The 24,893-nt window shown below is 42.5% G+C and overlaps 2 protein-coding genes across 2 annotated transcripts in view; both read right to left on the reverse strand.

Annotated features, from left to right (window-relative positions):
- Nucleotides 1-351: 351 nt before the first annotated feature.
- On the reverse strand, nucleotides 352-12,146 carry LOC116326993 (DNA replication fork stabilization factor DONSON). Its single transcript, XM_031748447.2, has 12 exons — nucleotides 11,423-12,146; nucleotides 11,212-11,286; nucleotides 10,883-11,083; nucleotides 8,552-8,730; nucleotides 6,362-6,437; nucleotides 6,189-6,291; nucleotides 5,715-5,817; nucleotides 2,298-2,435; nucleotides 2,014-2,212; nucleotides 1,845-1,914; nucleotides 1,605-1,735; nucleotides 352-1,093 (listed from the first exon to the last, which is right to left on the reverse strand). Exons 1-12 carry the CDS (start codon nucleotides 11,843-11,845, stop codon nucleotides 953-955), a joined length of 1,839 nt encoding a protein of 612 aa, XP_031604307.1. The 5' UTR covers nucleotides 11,846-12,146; the 3' UTR covers nucleotides 352-952.
- Nucleotides 12,147-20,885: 8,739 nt separating this feature from the next.
- The window catches only part of runx1 (RUNX family transcription factor 1), a 35,729-nt gene continuing 31,721 nt past the window's right edge, over nucleotides 20,886-24,893 (reverse strand). Inside the window, exons 7-8 of the mRNA XM_031748453.2 lie at nucleotides 22,549-22,695; nucleotides 20,886-22,470 (exon numbers count right to left, since the gene is read on the reverse strand). Of these exons, the coding sequence (XP_031604313.1) occupies nucleotides 21,929-22,470; nucleotides 22,549-22,695 (689 nt within the window). The 3' untranslated portion in view covers nucleotides 20,886-21,928. The remainder of the gene's footprint in view (nucleotides 22,471-22,548; nucleotides 22,696-24,893) is intronic.

A 24,893-nucleotide genomic window follows, 5' to 3' on the forward strand; every position in this document is an offset into this window, starting at 1 on the left:
TCCTCCTCCAGAAAATCTTATGTACGCAAACGCGCATTGCAACTTCTTATCTGGTGCGCGTCTTTTAGTTTGACAGCACATGTGCACCTGTCGACCACTTATGTGAACCCCTGCATATATTTAAGGAAAGAACTGTGTTTAATGGAGACTGTCAGTGACAGTCAATGCTCAAAAGGTTTTTGTTCAAGCAGTCCTGGCAGACGGCCTCGCTCTTACTTTCCTCATGTTCTCACTTTATTTAACTGGAGTTGATAAATGACTTCATCCACCCATCTAATATGTTGAAAACATCAAAGCAAGAAACTTGCTCACCATGTTTTCTTGATACGGCTGTTAATAAATCTTTCGAGCTCAGTAACTTTAACAATTTATTTCATCAGCATTCCAGTACCTGAAAACATTCCAGCATTTGTCGTTGATAAATCTTGTATGAGAAGAAAGATTAAAAGTAATTAAGCAATATAGAGTTTAATAAATAGTCACATCCGGTGCAGTGCAATAAAATTTGCTTAAAAGAAACCTCAACATAAACAGACACTTAAGCTGTGTACATGCCGGAAGTGATTCGCTCATCACACGTTGCTTTGAAGCTGGTGGTTGGTCGCTTGTTGACATTCCAGGCCACAGTTGCCCAGATGACCCTGTAATGCGTTTACCACTACCCTGTAAATCAACAATATTCTTCATTCCCACAGGTAGCACTTCAGGCTTTCACCTGACGCCTGTAAATTAATAAACTTTTTTTCTGAATCCCGTCTACTTCACATCACCAGTGGTTATTTTGCCCGCTGTAGTCGTGGAATACCCTTCACTTTCTGGTCAGCGTGTAGCTGTGAATCTCTTCCAGTATGCACACAGCGTCACAGTGGAATCTGATCCGAGTTTCAGGATTGCAGCTGTTAACTCAAATTAATGCAAACTTCTTTGTGTTGTGTAAACTCTCAGCACTCTCTTAGTTCTTCCATGTGTAGCTGTAGTTGTTCATGGTGATGTGTGTCAGGGCTGTCTTTCCCAGGGTGGAAGGCTGCTGCAGCTGCTGGATGGAAGCAGGATGGAGACCACAAGAGGACAGTTCTACCGAGGCCTCACTAACCTGCAAAGTGTTCACAGAATAAATACCACTACACAAATTCACACTTTCTCTCCAACTCCTATTTTAGAATAAATCTGAGGTTGTTAGCTGGCACCAAGTGCTGTGGACAGCATGTTGACACAGGTTAACAGACAAACAGCAAAACCAGCCATGCAAACTTAGCTCGTTCAACATCTGCATTATTTAAATTACCAATGCACGTGCCAGAAACCTGAGCGCCTCAGTGGGTACATTTAGTAAATTATAGTGAACTAAGTGGCTGGCCAGACTGTGTGAGGAAGACAGAAGCTTCACACATGTTACATGCAGATGACCCTGGTTATAGTTTAGGCATCATCTGCAGGCTGTTTGCTAAGAAGTAAAGTTGACATTAAAGTTGATTTGATCATATTCAGGCTACAGCTCATACATACATGACATTCATGACAATTAAATCAAACAAACAGCAGCTTCATGTCGTGTGTGTGTGTGTGTGTGTGTGTGTGTGTGTGTGTGTGTGTGTGTGTGTTACCTGTTGCTTGGTGCTGTGTATGTTCATAACCGCGGTAGGAGTATGTGTGTAAAGCGCAGCTGAGAAGTTTCCTTTCTGTGCAGGCCGAAGTAAAGTTAGGATAGCATGGAGAGACGAGGGGAGGACAGGTCCTGCAGTGTGGCAAGTACAAGTATACTGAACAACAATACTGAACACTAACACACACAGTGGGAGCTGAGAAATGATACGAGACAAAAGTCTGCTCGTCCAGCTGCGTACCTGTGATCTCCAGACTGCTGAGGTTCTGGTAGGAAGAGCCAACTTGACTTCTCACGTTCACACAACGGCTCTACAAAAGCATAAATCACACACAGTGTCAAATTCAACACAGAAGTATAAATGATACATGAGATGGTTACAGACAGAGCTCCATGTGTGCTCCAAACACCTTCAGAGTGTGCATTGTAGCTCCTCTAAAAGCACTGGGAGCCAAGAGTGTGGGCGGTAACCCCGCCTGGGAGCCGGACGAAGCAACCACACCCTTCCAGTTGATGAAGAAGTTGATGAGAGTGAAAGTGTGAAGTCCTTCCACACATATCAGAGACTCAGGCTTATGGTCCAGAGACATGACGTGGCCCTCCTTATGACTAGAGAAGAGGTCAAGGAGCTGTCACAGAAAAACACACAGAGTACCTGTAAAACAGACTAACGTGACTGTGCTAACAAGGATACAGCTGTAGGGTGTGGAGGTCTGGCTTCTTGATTTTGTCCTGGACTCCCATCTCCTTCAGCCAAGACAAAGTGCTGTCTTCATCTCTGTCGTCTCCATCATGCTCTTCTCCATCAACTGTATCTCTCAGCTTGGAGCACCTACGCATTAAGACCACATTTACACACGATGGCACAAAAACACCACAACAAAAGGTTTCTCTTATGTCTGACTGGTTGCTGTTTTTAGACCACGACTGATTACACTTTTAAAATTTCCAGGTTATTAGTGCCTCATTTTTCCTTATGGTATATTTAAAGCATGACGACTGGTTATATCTAGTTCCTTCTACAGGCCTTTATGGCTTAACTTACTATCGTTAAGGTAGACTTTCATATGTGGTGCTCTCTGCTTCTCCTTGCTAACAGTTTTATGGCCCTTACGTCATTTTCATAAAAAAAACTTGACTTTTTACTTTTCTTATCTTTTGTAGAGTGCTTGTGTTACATCTGTAGAGTGCAGGTTTCTTTTTATTGCCCAAAAATAAAGTTATTCCAGTCATTCCCCGTTTAATTAACATTTAATTTAACCTAATTAACAAGAATAATCCAGGCATCTGAGTCTCTTAAAACGTATTAGATCAGCTGTATCTGACGCATGAATATCCTACTCTCTGCCATGTATTTGGACTACAGAAGCCTCTGCTGCAATCTAATTAAATCCTTTCTTTACTCCTCTTGATTGGGTTGTGCAAACCATTTACAAAGGTAATCATACTATGTACTTGATTTTGCATTTGGTTGTTTTTTGTTCTAACAGTTGAGTTACGTGATGACCAAACATGAGCTGTTGCAGAACTATGAAGCACACTGATGGATATTTTCAAACAGAAAGAATGAGAGAGAAAACAACACTGGAAGAACTTCATTTTAGCATTAGCTATTTTGGTGTGTGAGGGATAATGTAGCTAACCCAGCAGAGCCCCCTTAATGCAACAGGAAAAAAAAACAACTTCTGAAGTTCTGTGCATTTTGTCCATTTAGATTCGATCTTTAACCCAAATGTTTCATTATTCAGTGGATAGTTTGAATTATGCTTATGTTAGGCATAGGGGTACCTGGTCATCATGCACATACAAACAGTCATAACCCACCATATCATTGAAAGTTGGGTTCAATGACATAGTGAGGGGCCAGACACTCCCTCGTGCACTCGCCGTCAGCGGTCCAAGCATCGAGTGCAAAGGCCAGGAAACTATGAATGTTAGAAGAAACATCTGTAGTACTGAGTGTTGCCAGTACTTGGCTGCTCCATCCAGTATTTGAACCCATAGTGTGGTACTGTGCCTGTATGGACATTGATCCACGGCCGGGTAAGAACGCCACCATGGACCAGCTTCAGTGAATAATTCTGTGAGAAGACGACTCCGCTGAGAACCAGAGCTCTGTCCACGCAGGAACCAAGAAAATGTGGTTCCATAAAAGTGAAAAACATGCCAGCGATGGCTTTACCTGGTGTTGACTTCTCTAACTGCACATTCTCTTACCAAAATGCTTCATTATTGTGATGCAGTTCTTTCAAACTGTTGCCTTCAGTTGAAAAGTGGTAATTTAGCATAGCCATTGGAAGCTTTGCAGGGTTGCTCTGTTAGCTCTCATATGTCCTGACTTGGGCGTACCGCTTCTCAGTTTCAGCCTCGAGGTGTCCTGCGCAGCAGATCCCCTTGGTCTCCTTAAATCCTCCACTGCCTTGTTTGCCCTGCTGTACACTACCAGCCTGTACACTTGTACTCTGGCAGCAGGGCTGGTGTCTGGGATCAAATGTCTTGCTTTGGGTTTTGCTGCTGTATTCTGAGTTTGACTCCACTCAGGGCTCTTGAGCTCTTTTAATAAAATCAGTTATAGAATCAGATGTTGTTTCCTTCCAAGGCCTCCACATGTTGGGAGCCTCCAGGTCTGCTCATGAATGCAGATTCGAGTTCCACTCTTCCATATCAGCTCATCTTCTTCTACTTTTAATATTACTCTTATTATTCTTTCTGGGTCACAAAATAAACTTTTAACATATTTTCAGGTGAGAATGTAGCTGTGTAAACTTCCAATATCTGCTCAGTTTATCAAGACATCACATATTTTCAAAACCGCTCCGACGTTTTCGGAGACGTCTGTTACCCACCAGCTCGATCGCGAGCCGGGGTTGACGGCTCACTAGAGCCGGTGAGAACACCGGACTCCTGGCAAATCGTTTTCAAACCCACCGCCGTCTTTCGCTACTCAGGTTAAACATGATATATAAGTCACTCAGATAATTTAAAAATGTTATTGTTTGACTTTTTTTTAGTATTTTATTTGTTCCTGAGTAAATCGGTTTGGCTGAGATTAAAGTTATAGTTTTTACACAGCTGAATAAACGTCAAGCAGACAACTGATTATCAGAAGTGTGAGATGCTCGAGAAAATACTCCGGTGTCCTGTTATATTTTAGACAGCAAGGAGCAGACGGCTGAGTTTATTAAACTCCACCAAACAAACTACAAATGTCATTAAAATTTAATAAACTATCATCTTGTCTTTAATTTTAGTTAGCACCTTAAACACTTAAAGCTGTAAGCTAATGATAATTATATAAGAGCAGATGCTGCTGGTGCAATAAGCTGTACGTTTTACGTCCAATGGATGCATGATCCGATTAGTCGACTAATCAGATCATGCATCCATTGGATGTAAAACATGCAGCTTATTGCACCAGCAGCATCTGCTCTCCAAATTCAGGGGCCAAAAGATGCGGCCCCTGAATTTGGACACAGTAAGCGGAGACTGCTTCTTCGTCTTCTTCTTCTTCTTCGGGGTTTAACGGCAGCTGGCATCCTTGTACATGCAGTGCTGCCATCTTCTGTTTCAGTCCGTTATTACACTCTTAAATCCTACTACTTATTCCTGCGTCTTTTGGGATCCTACAAAGCTTCAAACGACGCGTCGACTATTAAATCGGCTCATGGCCACTCAGACATCGTGTTCTTCAATCATCTTTTTAAAAATCTTTCCCCCATTCTTACAAAATGTTGCTTTTACCCTTCAATCATTATTAGGTGCAAATCTTGTTTGTAATATTACCTGTAGCTGGTGAAGTTGGTGGAGTTAAAGACATGCTGTGATTTTGGCTGTATGTGCAAATGAACGACAGAATGTCTACACAGAACAGGAGAGCAATGGCAGCTCCGCCAGATGTGAACTGCCCAAAGATTTCTCACTTTAAAAAAGTAGTATTATTATTTATTATTAGCTGTATGAGAAGTCAGCTATTCTAGAATGGCATGAAGCTGTGTGGACACTGCTGAGTGAGTCCAAACTTATATTTTACACATATTTTAAAAACAGTGATCAGAATCAGAACCCCGACAGCTCCCAGCCCTACTGAGCACAATGAAAGAGCAGCACTTACGTGACCTCTTGTTCCTTCTGCTCCTCCTCTTGGTGAACGGTCGGCTTCTGTGCCTCCCTGCACCTCCTCTCTTCCTCCAGCAGAGGGAGGCTGAACTCTATACCTACGAGGGTAAACTGATCAGTGAGGAGCAGCGAATGATGATGCTGTCATGTTGCTCCTCTGTTCAGTCCCAACCTCAGGCTAGAGGTCTGACATTGTTTAACTCCTACAGCTAATTTTTCTTGTACTTTTTTTATTTGCCGAGTCATGTCTTAAAGAATAAACTACAGGCAAAGCTTTTTCATACAGCGGTCAGGTTTGTGGACTATTTTACTGCCACTACATGTCACATTTCAGACGAGTGGAAAGAAAACGTTGGGTGTCCACGCTGCCTGCCCGGCAGGCTGACAACAATACCTTATCAGCCTTTTACAGCTGTTATTGTATCAAATGAAAATCATTTTGAGACCAAAGCTACACTTCAGCTCTCACCTTCAGCCTTCATTGCCTCTCTAAGGCCCCTGGTTGTGGGGGAAATGAAAGCAGTGATGCTGCTGGATCCACCAAGACCCGCTGCCCGGAACAACACTGTGAACTGACAATGAAACAGATGAGCTGAGGGACGGTGTTGCTGAGCACAGTTCAGGCTGCATATTAACACCTACCTGATAGGAACAGAGGTAGAAGTATGGACACAGTCTAGCCTTTAATAGACTGTAGAGAGATGACAGACTGACGGACCTGAACAACAAACATGGACAAAGGAAGGAGTGTGGGAATAATGCCACTGAATACATGTACAGTATACAGAACACAGCAGCCAGTGTTCAGCTGTTTCACAGTACACACAGCATTCATTCGCACTCTGGCTGCATCGAGTATTTCGAATTACAAAAAAGAAACCTCAACAAGGCAGCACGCCAAATTATTATTAACATTTACATAGGGCTGCACGATTAATCGTTAGAAAATCGCGATCTCAATTCATACTTATGTGCGATCTCATTTCCAAATGACAACGATTTAAAAAAAAAAAAAAAAAGACGACGACGATTGTACCGCATTTTGATCTGGGACGTAATCTGCATGAAAACAAGCGCTCACTCTTCCTGCTCAACAAATGACAAGGGCGGAGCCTTATACCACGTGATACAGAAGCCAGCTGGCAGGGAAACAACAACGGAGAGCACGTGAGAGATGACGAGAAAGTGACAGGAGAAAATCCGTCCTGATCAACCACCCAAACATCAATAACGGGAACCTTATACAGCGCTTCCCTATACCCGTCGAACTCCCGCAGGCACAAAGAAATTACGGAGGCTATCACTTATCACCTGACTAAAGATATGGCTCCCATCAACACTGTGCAAAACGAGGGATTTAGGAAAATGATCAACACCCTAGACCAGCGGTCCCCAACCTTTTTCGCACCACGGACCGGTTTATGCCCGACAATATTTTCACAGACCGGCCTTTAAGGTGTCGCGGATAAACACAACAAAATAAAACTAGTGCCGGTACTGTAAAAAAGAAGATTTATTCATAACACACGTGAAAAGATCCAGGAAAACCGAGTTAACGAAAAAAAACGATAATAAAATAACGCTGAAAACCGATAAAAACCCTGAAAACCATACATTTCACACCTGAGCCTCAACTCTCGCGGCCCGGTACCAAACGACTCACGGACCGGCACCGGTCCGAGGCCCGGGGGTTGGGGACCGCTGCCCTAGACAAACGCTACACAGTGCCATCCCGCAACTATTTTTCTATTGTTGCACTACCTGCTCTATACACGCAGTGTCGAGCAACGGTGGAGACGGAATTTCAAGCAGCACAACATTTTGCGGCAACGACAAAATGTGAGACATTTGTTGTTTTTATGTTTATTTATTGTTTTTATGTTCAGTCTCAACTGTTACGAAGTTGATGTGCAGTTAATAAGTGCAATAAATATTTATACTGGAAAAGAAAATCGTGAGAGAATCGTGATCTCAATTCTAAGCAAAAAAAATCGTGATTCTCATTTTATGCAAAATCGTGCAGCCCTACTGTTACATAATGTCCATTTTCAGCAACACAAACGTTTGCACCGAGGCACAGGGCAGACTTCAGACTGCTCCCTGTTTGTTATTGCAGCCAGCAGACACTCCTCTATAGACTCACAGGCAAACTCACAGCTGAACACAAGCACACGCACACATCACCTGGTCCAGGAGATACAACAATGTCAGAAGTCTTTTTGCAGATCATCACCACGGAGCTCCACCTAAAAATGCTCTTTCATTGTGTGGCTGCTCTTACTTGGCCATGAAACACTTCACTGCACAAAGGTTCATTTAATGTGCAACCCTGCTGTGTGAGATTTAACACCATCTGTGAAGCTGGATTTAGGAAAGAAGTGTTTAAACATGTTTAGTGCTAGTACAGAACGTGATGTCACTGGGTCCGATGGTTAGCTGGTTGCTGCTAACAGACTGAGTTTGTGTTAGCTAACTGTGACAGTCTAAGGAGGTCGTAACTTCCTTCTCTCTCTGACAGATATATTGGGGTTACTCAGCCTAACAATGACCTCTTTCACCTACATCTCTTCAGACCTCCAGTGTAAAGATCTCAAATCTTAGAATCAAGTTCAGGTTTTTTTTTAATGATTCATTTATCAATAGGACATATCAGTGAAACCACCTGTCAGTCATAAAAATGACTGTAATTCCTAAACAAACAATATTTTTATTAAAATCCGTCGAGTTAAAGCTGAAAGTCTGTGATTCAATCACATCTTGATTCATTTAAAATCAGGACAGAGAGAAAAATGAAATCATTGCAGTTAAACCTTGTCACCCTATCAGCCTCACCATTCTGTCATGAGACTCTGCTGTAGCGTTGCATCATGAGCCCAGGGGGCGCTCTTGCCAAAGAAGCTCCTTTCAGCGTTGATCCTAGGGAACAGGGACAGCCAGGGTATGGAGGGATGCTGCCAGTAGACCAGGCTTTGCTGGAAGGCACAACGTAGCTCTGAGCAGGACCTGGGATCCTATAGCAGGCACAGAGACAGGTCGGGCTGAGGAACAAGCTACTGAAGAACCCAAGACAAACTAAGAGCTGTCGGGATCAGCATACTTTATTAATACCTAAGGAAATCATGTGGGTTACAGTTGCTCCAGTACAGTAACAGTAACAGACGAGACTATTTAACGACACAATATGTTACAGATTTTACACATGTGTACTTAGTTCTATACTTCTGGAGCTGATTTGTTCACTCTGGTGCTCTTAAGCTGACGCACAGGACCAACCCATCCATTGTTTCCCTTTTATTGTCATCTGGTATTGACTAATAACAAATACACACATGCATTTTGTGTGATAAGCACAAGTATGAAAACCTAATGGTGAAATAACTAGTAGCTCAGTGTTCCAACATGCAGAAGAAGCAACTGCTATTGCAACTAGAGATTTGAAAGAGCAGCTGACCTGAGAGGTCTGATTATGAAGACTATGTGAAGTAGAGCTGGGTGATATGACCCAAAATTCATTTCTCGATATTCTTTAGCTGGATGACGAAATATATATCTCGATATTTTTTTAAAGCCATAAAGTAAGAACAAAAAGAGAGTTCTAAGTGAAAGCTGTGTCCCAGATCTCACACAGACACTTTTTTAACATACAGCATAGATGTACATGAAAAAATTACTACTTCAATAATAATACTCCAGAAATAAAATAAAACTGTTGTTTTTGTGCATAACAAAAAGCTCACAACTGTGCAGTCAAAATGTAAACTAACAGACGCTGAGCATAATAACAAAGACAGATTTCACAGCTGCTCTGTTCCCAACTTCTACTGCGTGACTGACAGCCTGGAGTTTGAAATCCTCTTTGTAACCATGTCTCTGAACAGGAGCCATTTATGGTCCTTATACACACACAATACGGTAATATTACGTTGAAGCACAGTACGTATCACTCCGCGAGGCTCCTGACTACGGTAGCTGTAATCCTCCGACAATCCATCAAGCGGTGCAGCTCCATAGCTTAGCAAAGTCACACTAAAACATTTTTTGACAGATTGCTGAGCGCTGTGTATCACATAAAATCGGTTCGCAGTCAGTAAGCACAACCAGAATTCATACATAAGGCATACTGTCGATTTTTGAGAAAAAGAAAGGACTTTAGGCCGTGCAGCCCCCGTGCGATGTGAATGCAACATTACAGACAATCACCACTGTGGTCATCAATGAAACCAACCAACTGATCTACCCCACAACAGCAGTGATCAGTGAGATGTTTGGGAACAAGATGAGCACCCACAAGGAGCAGTACCCTCCATGGAGAAGGAAACTAGAGGCCAAGATCAAGGCAGCATAGAGGGAAGTATTGGAGCTGCAGAAAGGTGTGATGAAGAAAGGGATGTCTAAGAAGTACAGCAAGCTGGTCACACCTGAGGCCTTGGAAACTGCCAAGCAAAGACTCACAGCCTTGGCTAGCAGCTTGAAGAGGTACACCTGAGACATCGAAGCCATGAAAATCAAATCATCTGAGATGTGAGGTGCTGGAGATGGAGCAATATCGGAAGAGTATACAGCAGAAGCACACAACCCATGACAGCAATGCTCAGTGTTTAGTGGATCTACGGGCGAACCACAGCAGCCTCCCTGAACGGGATCCAGTAAGCATCACAGCGGCAGACATCCATGAAAGAGTCTCAAGCATGAAGCGTTGGGCAGCATCTGGCCCTGACATCATCCACGCCTACTGGCTAAAGAAGCTCATATATACAAAATCCCTACTAATGACAGTAGGGACCTGCAATTTTCATTGTTATTATAAATAATAATTATTAAGAAGCGTATCTTTGTTTTAGACTGAGACTCAGAATCATCAAACTGATCCAGGTCTGCATGGAAACTGTCACACTGATCATCTCTGTTATTCTGTGATATCATTTTTTAATTTGGTTACAGAAAAAAAAAATCTGGCTGAATAAAAAACAAGATTTTAGATTTAAACATCTGAAGTGGGTCTAAAATCGAAAAGTCGTGAAATTTTGAGGGCTCAACAAGTGCTGAAAAAAATATTTATTTGGAGGGCTGTAACTGGTGTCACTAGCGTCTCCATAGCAACATATAAATGCACAGTGACTATTGTGCGCCTGTCCATCTTCCACATGTATGCAATGAGCCTACCTGTGGACTGTGTGGCAGGGGACTGAACTGTGCCCTGCAGTGCTGGCTGAGCCCCTGAGCTTCCTCCTGAGCCTTGAGCTGCTCTGCCCATGAAAGGGAGACCGGAGAGGTCAGGAGGAGACGAGTCTTTAGGCTCCAGTCTGCTGGATACTGGGTGCACACAGGAGCTGCTACGGCAGTGGGAGCAGTGGCTTGGGGGCTCTAGAAGGACAGAGGGGAATCCTTTGAATACACGGTTATACACTGCACAACAGAAAACCTGGGAAAAAGTGACAATTCTCACAGATATGTCATTCAGCATTTAAAAAACACACAGAATAAATTCCCACCTTCAGCAGTGGGTTTTTAATATCCTCCGGTTCTTCTTCCAACAACACATCACTCTCAGACAGAGATCCAGATTTCTACAGCAGGACACAGACAAGAAAGGTAAGGCGTTTAAGAGGGGGTCCTATAGTTTCTCCCCTCATGTTTACATCTCTACCACATAAAAACAGGAGCTTTCTGACGACACGGGCAGTGCAAAGGACCGAGACCAACCTGGCTGGAAGCTTGTCGGTATTCCTGTTCTTGTGCCTCATCGAGCCTGAAGCTGAGATCCAGATCTAGCGTGCCTTCTCTCTTCGATGATTCTTCATCTCTCTCATTGTTTGCGATCCCGGAGCTATCGGAGTTTTCGGTGTTACAGCTGGCGTCGTTAAAAGTTAGACGTTTCTTCTTAGGACTGTAAGTGTTTTCTATTTTTGCGAACGGGTTCCTGCGTTTTATTCCAACCCCGAAATGGTTCTGGGCGCCGGAGAGCGGTTCGGGGGAGAAAGTCCGTACGCACGTCGGAGAGGAGCCGCTTTGTTCGGGGCTGTCTGTGGACCCGGCCCCGGCTTCGCTTCGGGCTCTTTTGCGCCTCATTCGCAAAATTTCCGCAGGCCGCTTGAAGCTGGGTGAGTATCCAAAGTGTTCCGACATCCTGTGGAGATGCAGTTTGCCCCAAACAATCCACTTTTAACGCTGTTTCCTTTAGAAAAGGCAGGACCCGCGGCTGTTTTTGTTTTGCGCTTTCCGCGCTGTACAAATTTGGCGCGTAGCGTGCTGACGTAAAGAGTCCCCGCGTGTTAATGGCTGTGAAGAGGTCGGAGCTAAACGGACGTCATTTGTTCACGTTTGTTTTTGTGACACACGTTAAAAATAAATACATAATAATCTACAGAGTTAAGTGCAATTATTGTGTCTGTTGGAGCCTTTACTCATCGGGAACTTTGGACATTATGGTACGTCAGGATGTGACGTCGTATCGGGTTTTACTGCATTTGAATTGTATAATTTAAATTAACAATTTAATAATAATCAGAGACATATACAGAAGGAGATGTTGGAACAGTTTGGAAACTTGAGGGTTTGTGGAAAGAACTTTTCAGAAAAACACTAGTCAAAGTCTTGACTTCCGGCTTTGACTTCTTCTCTTCCTATGTCAGCGCTTATGTGGCGATATTGTCTTAGTGGCGACGCCTATCATCCAGGAGAATACTGCAGCGGCTATATATCATGACAGTGACGAGTACCGGCGGGACTTAGAGGTATAGAGGGGACAAATTTAACGTCGCCAGCTTCGCATAGATCTACAAATGTAAGCTGCTTTCAAGTTCCAGTGTTAAACTGGGACATTTGGGCTTCCATTGTATACCTGCATTTTGTTTTCAGATGAAGTAGATTTTTTTTTTTTTAAAAACAAACAAACTTGAAAACGTGATTTATCATTGCAGACACTATACAGTAGCGTGTAAAGGTTAGTATATGGTTTAAATAATCTGTTGTTACATGCTGGACACTCTTCTGTGGGGAAAAGCCAGCCAGTGCTCAGCTGCAGATAGAGAGAACAACATGGTTGTATCATCCTCTCGAGTGAGTATAGTTCTCCTTTTCAAGATCAGCTGTATAAATTCGCTATAGGCTCCTCTTGTTCACGTGTATCTTTTATCAGTTTATTTATTCGTTTCTTTTTGTGTTGTTTCAGTTATTACATTATGTGTGGTATAGTATGACAACGTCTAAGGCAGGACAGTCAAGAGGAGAAATAAAAGGGAGAAGGAGGGAAGAAATAAGGGAAAATATAATAAAAGGATAGTGGCACGAGCCGAGAACAGGGTCCCAGGGCTCCAGGCGTCCAAGAATTGGCCAGCACCTGAGCCAGAGCCCCCTAACAAGGAAGAGGTCCAAGCCATCCCATACCAGCAAGGGAGCGGCTCAACAACCACACCAGAACATCCAGCCACGTGCTGTTGATCCCTCCCTTGGATGCTGCCCCTCCCTGCATCCCAGGTTGGGGCAGCATCATCCAGCGGAAAGCGCTAGGAAGAGGGAACCACTCCCTCCATGACCATGTCCCAAAGGGGCCAAGGCTCAGCAAGCCCCAGTTCCAGGTCCAGTCATGAGCTTACACTGGATTTTTGAGCTAGTATTTTGCACTGCTCTTACTGAAGTGCTTTTACTGCACCAATTGTTTATAAATTGCTCCACACTGCAGTTGTGACATCACAATAATTTGCCTCACTTAGTAAATCTGTCCCATGGCATATAAAATTAAATACATCTTATTTTCTTAGATTTTACTGTTGTCGTCCAGTTTAACCCGTTTCCTTCTTCCTCGTTAGAATTTCAAAATAGGCCAGGGGTCAAAAAGAGGAACACCAATGCCCTGTCCCTTCACGAGCTGCAGACTAATATAATCAGTGTTCTCACAATCGAGGTAAACAAGGCAAACAAGCTAGAAAACATGGTCCCAATATGATAGAAAAGCTTAAACATGACTAGTTTGTTTATGAAGAAATTAATGGCATTAACAAAAGAGAAAAACAAGCTCTTGAGAAAATATTCAAAAACAGCAAAGTGATATCAGTAACAGATTATCTGAAGCACAGTGCTACAAAAAATGATGGCGTCTGCATCTGTACGATGAGAATGAACAAGACAACAGGACGTGAGACAAAAAGTATCCTGATTCTGTCAGAAAGCTGCTACCGAGCTCAGACAGAAGGCAATGATTGATGTGACGCACACGCTGGGCAGACGAGCCATGTGCAATCATCATCCTCTGCTCTGTGAGAAACATCTGAAAGAGAGCAAACAACAGTTCCTTCCTGAAAGAGAAGAAGCTTCATTTTGGTGAGAAAGAGAGTGGTCAGAGCAGCGCTGTGGAAACAGCTTACATCCAAAGATTCTAGTACTCTGTCTATAATCACGTTTTGGTTGATTTAAGCAGAGCTTGAACTGAATATAAAGGAGGCAGAAATTTTTCCTGCTATTTTGAAAGACCACAAAATTGTGACACAGACACCAAATATCAGTAAGTGGCACAATAGAAGGGGTTAGGCTCAGACTAGCTCACTTCTGAAGAGCGAACAGCTCATATCAGATTTAAAGGATCTTATAGGAAAGTCCTGGAATTTGGCCTCAACAAGTGATGAATGTGGAAAATACTGGGAATTTCTAAGGTTTTAAATGAGAAAGATAGCCATTGCATAAGCACATAAAAAGAGCTCAAAAATAGAAAAAATAATGATATTTCTGCTGTCAATTTACCAATTAAATGTATAGCTGCTCTCTTTAATGAAGCGATCTGTAAAAGAAGAACTGTCCCCGTCATTAAAGCAAGGACATCTCCCTTTAATTCCCCAAACCAACAAAGATCCTTTATGTTTTGATAACTGGAGACCAATTACACTCAACAATGATTATAAAATGACGATTTTCATATTAGCAAAGCGTTGAAACACTGATCCAAATAAAAGAATTCAGGAATCCCACTGTGGATTCATGAGTGGCATTCATATCTCAATAATATTCACCTGTTTTTGGAGCTAGTTAACTACAAATAATGGCTTGTTGGCAGTCACCTGATTTTATTCTTTATTCTCTACAGTTCTCCACAATTTTATCTTTAACCCTAAATTTTTTAAAATTTGATAACTTTTTTTTAATCAAAGCAATAAAGACCTTATCATCGGTGAAACTGCCATCACTCAGATTAAGAGGGGAATTTCATCATGGCCGTCCCATCTCTTCTTAGCGATAAGCCAAAATCTAAACCTTTCAATAATCCACGATAAATTTAGTTGCATTATCTTTAAATGTACACAAGTCACTGTCACTGGGGTGACTGTAGCTCAGGAGGTAGAGTGGGTCACCTTAGTGGTTTGATCCCTGTTTGCATAAATAACCCCAAGCTGCTCTCTGAAGCATCCATTTGAGTACAAATGTGTGTGACTGTTAGATAAAAAGCATGTAAATATAAGAAAAAAGTGCTTGTATTAATGGTAAATGGACTGATATGGATAGTGCTTTTCCACTCTCCCAAACACAGTGACACAAATCAGGCTTAAACCTTAATTTAAATAATTTTGAAATTCTTGCTTTAAAAAACATTGCTAATACAGAAATATCCTAGTTAAAAATATTGTTAAATATTTGGGAGTTTTGATCCCAGTGGAGGACAAAAGCTTGATGGATGATAACATAGACCTGGTGATTTTATATGTTCAAATGAAATGTAGCTCCTAGCTGGCTAAAGACTTCCTCTTTATGTCAAAGTGGTGTTAAGCGAAGAAATAAGCTCCACAACATTTTTTCCCTTCATTTAATCAGATTATCAAAATTATTGGATCAAAATGTTTCTGAAAGATAATACGTGGATTTTTATCCTAAACTTCCTATTTAAAAAAGTAGGTGGTGTTAATGTTTTATGAATGTGCCCTGACCTTTCATAAACAGGTTGGTCCTTCCTACTACTGACTAACTACTGTCCTCGCAAATATTTTATATGGAACTGTCAATATCACATACAGAAACAAGTCAACAATATTTTACTGGTGAAACGTCTTTTTGATTGTGAAGGACTTCCATACTGAGGATTTTGTGCAGAAATACAGAGTTCTGGTCTCCAAACTCCAAATTCTCTACCTTCACTCCAGTTGCTGCGTCCGCACAGAGGGTGGCTTCACGAATTTCTTCACCATTGAGACCGGTGTGAGGCAAGGGTGTATCCTCTCTCCCTTCCTCATCCTTCTTGCCATTGACTTTGTTATGCGGAGTGCCATGGACCAAGATGGCTTTGGGATACCTTGGCATCCACCAACACACCTGAAGGACCTCGACTTTGCAGACGACATTGCTTTGGTGGCTGACGTCCGGAAAAACATGACTACTATGACATCATGCTTGGCGCAAGAGGCACCCAAAGCAAGCTTATGGATCAGTGGAAACAAGACCAAGGTCATGAGGATAGGTTACGTGACGACACAGGACTCCATTACGGTAGGACTGCAACCACTGGAGGAGGTGAATCAATTGGACAGCATCCTGGCAAGTGATGGAGATGCTGAGCATGATGTTGTGTGTCGAATTGTAAAAGCAGGTGCGGTCTTTCAGCGGCTCCAGCCGATCTGGTTGACCCCAAAGATCGTTCTGGCGACAAAGATTCGCCTGGTCAACTCCATCGTTATACCTACCGCAGTCTACACTTGTGAGACGTGGAAAACATCAGCCAGAATCACAAAAAGACTCCATGTGGCCCAGCAGCAATGGCTACGACGTATCCTGGGGGTCTCCTACCGGGACCATGTCACCAACGAAGAAGTACACCATCGAACTGCCACACGTCCCCTGCAGGACATTGTGACTGAGTGTGCGCTTTGGAGGTCATGTTCTACGTCAATCCCCACATCGACTGCCCAAGATTGCCATCACATGGAACCCACCCCATGGAAGATGCAAACCAGGCCACCCCCGTACAACATGGCGGAGGACCTTCATCGATGACTTACGCACCATAGACATTGCATGGGATGAGGCCGAAGCAGCCACAGCCGATCGAATATGTTGGTGGACGCTTGCCGCCCAATGCGTTGAACGGTGCAAGAGGACCTAAGTCTAAGTAAGTAAAAGTAAAGGTCTCCAAAGAGGAGATCACATACTAAATATATTAATATATAAAAAAAGATCTATTTAAAAATATTTGTTAAAGCTTAAAAGAGTATGAATATGTAAGATTTCCATGGGAGTGCAGAGGATCCTCTTTCACAGCATATTTTATATCTAAAGAGACTTTTAATACAACATATTTTAAATGTCCAGTACATGAAAATAAGATGCCATTCCAGCAGTGTTAGTTTGTCCCACTGTTGGCAGTAAAACAGGGCTGTTAGTTCACCCCTGAGTCTTCACTATAAACCACAGGACTATCACACTTTCACTCAGGCATCACCAGAGTACACAGACCAGAGTTTTCCTCAGTACTTTCATTTTGATTCACCCATGGTTATCATGCCAAAAGGAAACTATACCAAGTTCATACTCACACTTGTATAATAAATACTGTGTGAGGATCTAAACGTATTCTACGCTAGATTCGACACAGCGAACACCATGAGACCGGACAGTGTGCGCACCGCGGATGACGTCAGCGCGCACACTGTGTCTGAGGAGGATGTGCGGAAGTGCTTCAGGAAGGTGAACGCACGCAAAGCTACTGGTCCGGACGGGATTCCCGGCTGCGTCCTCAAGTCATGCGCGGCTCAGCTGGCTGGAGTGTTTACACACATCTTCAACCTTTCCCTCTCTCTGTCTGTAGTCCCAGCCTGCTTCAAAATGGCCACCATCGTCCCTGTACCCAAATCCTCCACCATCTCCTCATTGAACGACTGGCGACCTGTAGCCCTGACCCCCATCGTCAGCAAATGCTTCGAGAAGCTGGTCAGGGACTTCGTTTGCTCTTCACTACCCGACTCACTGGACCCCCTACAGTTCGCATACCGCCACAACAGGTCCACTGATGACGCCATAGCCCTGACACTCCATGCTGCCCTGTCACACCTGGAGAAGAGAGACACGTATCTGAGAATGCTGTTTGTAGATTACAGCTCAGCATTCAATACCATCGTTCCCTCGAAGCTGGACAGGAAAATGCAGGATCTAGGACTGAGCAGCTCCCTCTACAGCTGGATCCTTAACTTCCTGTCTGACAGACGCCAAGTGGTCAGACTGGGGAGCATCACCTCATCCCCCATCACACTGAACACTGGTGCTCCACAGGGGTGTGTACTGAGCCCTCTCCTGTACTCACTCTACACCTACGACTGCACGGCCACTAGAAACTCCAACATCATTGTGAAGTTTGCGGATGACACTACAGTAGTGGGTCTTATCACCAACGGTGATGAGACGGCCTACAGGGAGGAGGTCAGCGCCCTGACCCACTGGTGTCAAGACAACCATCTCACCCTCAACATCGCAAAGACAAAGGAGTTGATAGTGGACTTCCGGAGGTGCAGGGAAGTACACACCCCCATCACCATCAATGGCGCCGCTGTGGAGAGAGTGAGCAGCTTCCGCTTCCTTGGTGTACATCTGGCTGAGGATCTCACATGGTCAGTACACACAAACAAAACAGTGAAGAAGGCGCAGCAGCACCTCTTCTTTCTCAGGAGACTGAAAAGATTTGGCATGAGCCCCCGCATCCTCAGGACCTTCTATCGCTGTGCCATTGAGAGCATCCTCACTGGATGCATCACCACCTGGTACGGCAACAGCACCGCTTACAACCGCAAAGCTCTCCAGAGAGTAGTGCGGTGTGCTGAACGGATAATTGGAGGTGAGCTTCCCTCCCTCCAAGACATCTACAGGAAGCGGTGCCTGAGGAAAGCCGGGAGGATCATCAAGGACTCCAGTCACCCCAGCCACAAACTGTTCAGACTACTTCCATCAGGAAGGAGGTTCTGCAGCATCCGGTCCCGAACCAGCAGACTGAGAGACAGCTTTTTCCACCAGGCCATCAGACTGCTGAACACGTCATAGACACCTCACCCTCACTACTGGAACTTCAACATTATGCACTCCATACTGTACATTAATGCCACTGTTTTGCACATGTCCGACTACCAACCTCTGTATATTTTATATATCTTATTTTATTGTTTACTCTATTTCATTTGTAAAATATGTATACACACACACACACACACACACACACACACACACACACACGTAGAAAAACATATTTAGTATACACATCCAGTAATGCATATACTCTTATATTGTACATATATTTATTACTTTCAGATTTAGCCATTCTTATATTTTTGCTTGTTTTACGTTGTTGTATTTTTGCACAACTCTGTTGCTTGAGAAGCTCGCACACAAGAATTTCACACGCATGTACTGTACCAGTGTACCTGCACATGTGACGTGACAATAAAAGTGATTTGATTTGATTTGATTAAATCCCTGAACTCAACAGGCTTTAAGAGCAACAGATGTTAACTAGTTACTTAAAAAAAGTCAACTTCTAATGTAAAGTTTGATTAACCCTAAGGGTTTACTGTTTTTGTTCAATGTGTTATTCATTATATTGTATTAAAAGTAGACAAATGTGTGTCTAAGAGTGATTCTTTTTTTGTTCAGTCACAAGGCATTAATGCAGAAACCAGCACAGTGCTTCAGATGGATGTCAGAGCCTGAAGATTTGATATACGCTCTTAAGGAATATTGGAACACATTTAAGGTATTTCTGAAAATTGTGATATAAATAAATGTTTAAGAGGATCTGTAGTTATTTAGATTCAGGAGTCTCCTGTGTTTGTAGTTAGTATCTGTGGCTGTTCCCTCTGAACTCAGATGTTTAATTTTAGATGGAGGGTTAGTTAGAATCTCTAAAACACTAATGCACTTAAATTATCATTGTATTTGACAACACATGGACCCAAATAAAGCAAAGGGATAGATTTACATTCATTTATATATTAAAACTGGCCTCTGGAGATGAATGAAGGGCAGCAGGAGAGCGCAGGCTGAACAGGTGAAATGCAGGGAGTAAGTAGCTAGGTGCTTGGTCATGACGCATGATGAACGTGTCAGTGGCGTTTAGGTTGGGTCATGAGCATGGTGGGTGACACTGGAGATTCAGAGGAGCAGCAAGAACCATGGTTAGTACAGTGAAGATCAGACAGGACCACTCAGACAATATCACGTATGTTATGCAGTCAATACAAGGAAAAAAGTAAATCTATAAATTTCACTTCAACAGGTCCAGTGATGGTGGAAGATGGTTTGACTTCCAGTGACAGGTTTCTTTCTTGGTCTTTTTATATCCTGTCTTTTGCAAATAAAGTTTTTCTATTAAATGTGCTTTAAGTTGTGGAAAATCTTTCTTTAAACTGTGAATGGAAAGTAGAAGTAAAGGTGAGGGCAGCTGCGAATGAGACCTCTCAGTCTTTTGCTTTCTGATTGGCTGACTTCCACCCCCCACAACCCCAACCACCGCTTCCCCCTTTCAGCTACAAGTGCAACAAGTGTTGCAAAAGTCAAAGTGTAGAATATGTTAATATGTGACTTGAGAGTGTGCAGTTGAGCACTTGTATTCACTGATTTGAGAGCTCACAGAGCTGTTTGTAAATATTAAAATGATAAATAAAAATGAATAAAATTTGAATACAGGTTTGGAGATTTAAACTGTAACTGTAATTTCAAATTTGTGTGAAAAATTTTACAAATGAAAATTTCAAAATACAAGCTCAAATTTTTAATGAGTTTGTTCAGACTATTGAAGGAAAATCATAAATATAAACAGCAAAACAAATAGTCTCAGGTTTTTTTTCCCACTGTAGCTCCTGTTTCCCTGTCATGATGATCACTGAGACTTTATGAGAATCCAGCTCCTTGTTAATCTGTCATCAGTCATACAGAGCTCATAAAAAAATGGAGCACCTGGATCAGAGTACAGTATTACATTTCTGGGATACTTATCTGGTCAGTTGTGTGGGGGGTGTTAATCGGGGGGAAACAAACAAGCAGGTGTCATGTATCTCACTTGACTTTTAAGTGTGTTGGTGTTGCACTTCAGGAAAAGGTTCAGAAACAGCAAAAGATCGGGTGTGTGTTGTGTGTGTGTGTTTTGTCTTAGGGCAGATTATTCATGAAGAGACAAGTAACAATGAAAACATATTAAAGGACCAGGAAACAGTTGTATTTTCTTTATATTTACATCAGTCTAATTGAAATATACACAACACTATAGCAAACTATGATGTAAGTGTGTATGTGTGTCTCTCTGAGTCTGTATGTCTATTTGAGAGAGACAGTGAGAAAGAGGAAGGGGTGATGAAAACAATCTTAGGGTGTCATATACAGTCATTGCTATATATGGTACAAATCAGTAGTGGATCACTGGAAAATATGACACACAGACACACAAATACATGAACTCTCACCCAAACACACATATGCACACAGGCAGGAACAAAAATGAAATACTAGCTAAAAAGGTGTCATGAGAACAAATTCACTGCTTTTACAATGGTGCAATCTATGGTGCGATAGTTTGTTGGTTCAAAGTTAAATGGTGGTGGATTTGGAGAACAGAGAAGACTATCTTGGATGAACACTGCTAATGGAATACAGTGAACTTTGGAAATGGAAATAATGGAATTAAAAAGCTAAGAGAATGCCAGTGGAAAACTTTGAACTATTTCATGTCTAAAATGATATTTCTTGAACTTTAGTTGAGAAAGAAAAAAGGGAGAAAGAGTGCTGATGTATAAAAAGACAGAATTTGCTACAGTAAACACAAACAGTTCATCACAACATTTGTCAGGAGCAAATATTGTATTCACATCATCAACCACATTATTAGGAATAAGTCCTGGTACTGAACAAAGGATGCTTGGCTGAGATCAGTTCAGTCCTGCTCGAGCACAGTGTCTGCAGTTTGTTGTTTTGTCCTCTACAGAGATTAATCCTATCTTGATAGCCCCTGATGTGACAGTATTTCATACTGGCTGTACTCGTCTGGCTCCTAGTTGTATGATGTTCGGTACCCACATTAGCCAGTCCTAACATAAACTGGTCTTAACATGCAGCTCAACTTGAAACTCAATATTGCTTGCTAATTAGTAGGCAGACCCACCGGATGTTACCGTTTCATTTTATTTGTTCCACCCTTGCCAGTGTGCGCATCACATGACAAAGTGGGTGGGTGCACCCTTCGCTTCTGCCATTGCTCGTTTAGTAAGGTCTCCAGACAGCTTCAGCAGGAGCCATGTTTGTTGGTGAACTACTGTGACTGGACTCCACCTCTGCACCCACTCCTTCGTTCTGACTGGGTAAAGAGGGGTGCAGGAGGGAAGAGCCTGTGGAGGCATTGGTGCATGGTGGCAAGATCCTTGGTGGTGAGCGTGAATCACTGCTGCCTGCTCCGCTTGTCATCATGGAGAACTGGTAGGAGCCAGCGGCAGTGGAGTAATAGAGATATGGTGAGGAGGTGGACTGGAAGGGCCCATTCTGAGCTTGGGGAGCATTTGCAGGATAGGGTGGAGGCAGGTAGGTGTGGTACCTCCCTGCAGGGGTGGTGGCCATGGCTGTTGCCATTGTGATACCGAGTGCACCATTGGAGACTGGATTGTGGGATGGGGTGTAGGTAAAGGCAGCTGCAGTGGGAGGATAGTGCACCCGGGGATCAGAAAAACGTGAGTCAGGCAAGGAGGGCAGGGAACTGAAAGGCCGTTCTAAGGTCATCCTTGGGTCACCAAAGGCAGTGAGCTCAGAGCCTGAAAGAAGACAAAAGTCGATTGTTACAACTTAATCACAGTGTTCCCTACGTGTGTCACCAGGCATAGGTTTGTTACCTGTTAGTCGAGAGGACAGGTCACTGAGAGAAGAGCGACCAGGTGATAGAGAATTAGCCGTGGGAACAGTGGGTGTAGTTATCTGGCCAAGATAAGGATACGATTGATCGTAAGACCAAGATGGTGATGACTGCATTTGTCTGGAATCTGAAACAGAGACAAGCAGACAGGAGAAAGGGACTATGAGCAAAAATACATGTAATAAATAATCACTGATACCTTTGGAGCAGTAAAATGTTTCAAGAAGAGTTTATTCCTTCAACAGTGCTAGTTTCAGTTACTGTGCAAATGTGCTGTATATAAGGTTGGAAACCTGCAGTCTGCTGAGACTGAAGAAGTCATCTGGATGAGTGACGAAACGTTTCTCCCACTGAAAACTTTCCTGTGCTATTGACACTCCCAGTTTATGTTATGTTATGTTGCATGTGGGTGGTGTGATTAGCACTGTTGCTATTTAGTGAGAAGGTCCTGAGTTTGATTCCACCCCCAGGTTTTTCTGTTTGGAGTTTGCATGTTCTCCCCGTGTTCGCGTGGGTTATCTCCAGGTACTCCAGCTTCCCCCCACAGTCCAAAGATTAGCAGTTGGGGTAAGGTTAGCTGGTAATGCTAAACTGTCCATAGGTGTGAATGTGAGTATGAATCGTTGTCTGTGTTAGCTCTGCGACAGGCTGGCGACCTGTTCAGGGTGTACGCTGCCTCTCGCCCTATGACAGCTCGGATAGGCTCCAGCCTGACCCTGACAAGGATAAGCAGACGAGACTGGATGGATGTTGAATGTGACTATTAAAAACTTCAAAGCCACACTTTGAAGAAATGGTTCATGTTCAAAGTAGCCATTCATTTTACCCCAATCTCTCCCTTCCTAATCATGGCCCAGCTTCTGTTTTCTTACCATGTTAATTATGTCTTCCTTACTCTGTTGTTGGGGCTGCAATTAAGTCGAAATTCTTACCTCAGGATTGAGGACTGGTATGATATGTTTGTGCTGAAATACTGTGTTTTTTCCTTTCACCAAACAAGCCAATTTGGCCAAACATGTCCACATTAGACTTGTATGTCCAAATGACATTGTCCCAGAAGTCTTGTGGCTTGCTCAGATGCCATTTTGCAAAGCTAAATGTTTTAGGGATACGAGGCTTTTGACTGACAATGCTACCAAACAAGCCATACCTCTTCAGTTTTTTCTAATCAAAAGAAAAACATTGAAAGAAACCCGGAACTGATGAGCCTCTAACATTGATGTCTTTCTACCTTGGTGTTGCATTAAAACACAAAGGAATGCCCCACCGAGCAAACTACCAAAAATGTCTGCCTTTATAGGGGTGGGCACACTTGCTAATGATCATTTAATCAAGACCATTTGATTAGCAGTTTCTGGCTGCTACTTAACATCTTCATGGAAGTAGTAATAGTGTGCTTGGTTTTTTATACACTGCTTCTGCATTTTGGCTTAGTTTCTTTAGTAAATAAATAATAACAGTGCAATATGTCACATTTTATAGTTTATCTGAGTTTGTATTGACCTAATGTTAAGACCTACTACAGACCACATTATTTTTTGACATGTCCTGAGATATAAAATGTTAGAATTTAAATAAAGTGTCCTTTATTTTTTATCATAACTGCAAAAGTGATAAACAAGTAAATGTGTTTAATTTTAATTTGTTAACTATTACACAGAGAAATAGGAGTTACATTCATCCTAATAACCAACTGTTCTGTTCTATGATAAGAAAAACTGTGTGGTACGACTGATTCTAAAAAAATAACTGTCCTGCAATATTGAGATTAAATTAAGGGAAGAGCTTCGTGTCAGTAACTCTTTGAGCATAAACTAAATATCAAATGAATAAATAAAATTACATGACACTTCAAGAAATGATCATGTATGAGCTTAATAAACTAAATTATGCATTGCATCAGCTTGCATGAAACAATACAGAACTCTTTCTAGATAATTAATTTTGGCTCCTGATTTTTGTTTTTTTTTGGAGGAATTATGGACTGATGCTGCATACAAACAAAAATCAACTTTTCTTCAATGCAGAATATAATTTTCATAATAAATGAAATTGTTAAACTTCAAAATGTCCCCCAAACTGCAGTAAATTAAAAGATATTTTCTCTATATCACCTGATAACAGGATTTTGACCCCTTTCTCTTTTTCACACAAACTCAAAAATTTTCTTCATTATTGTTTTGACATTTTTAAAAATGTTTTCTCCCTTCTTCATTAGACAGATGGAGTGAAGACTGACAAGAAAGCAGATGGGGGAGACGTGGCAACGGGCCACGGGTCGGACTCGAACCCGGGCTGGCTGCTCTCAGCCATGCAGCATTTGCC

The sequence above is a fragment of the Oreochromis aureus genome, linkage group 23, assembly GCF_013358895.1.
Source record: "Oreochromis aureus strain Israel breed Guangdong linkage group 23, ZZ_aureus, whole genome shotgun sequence".
In the NCBI taxonomy this organism is placed as follows: domain Eukaryota; kingdom Metazoa; phylum Chordata; class Actinopteri; order Cichliformes; family Cichlidae; genus Oreochromis; species Oreochromis aureus.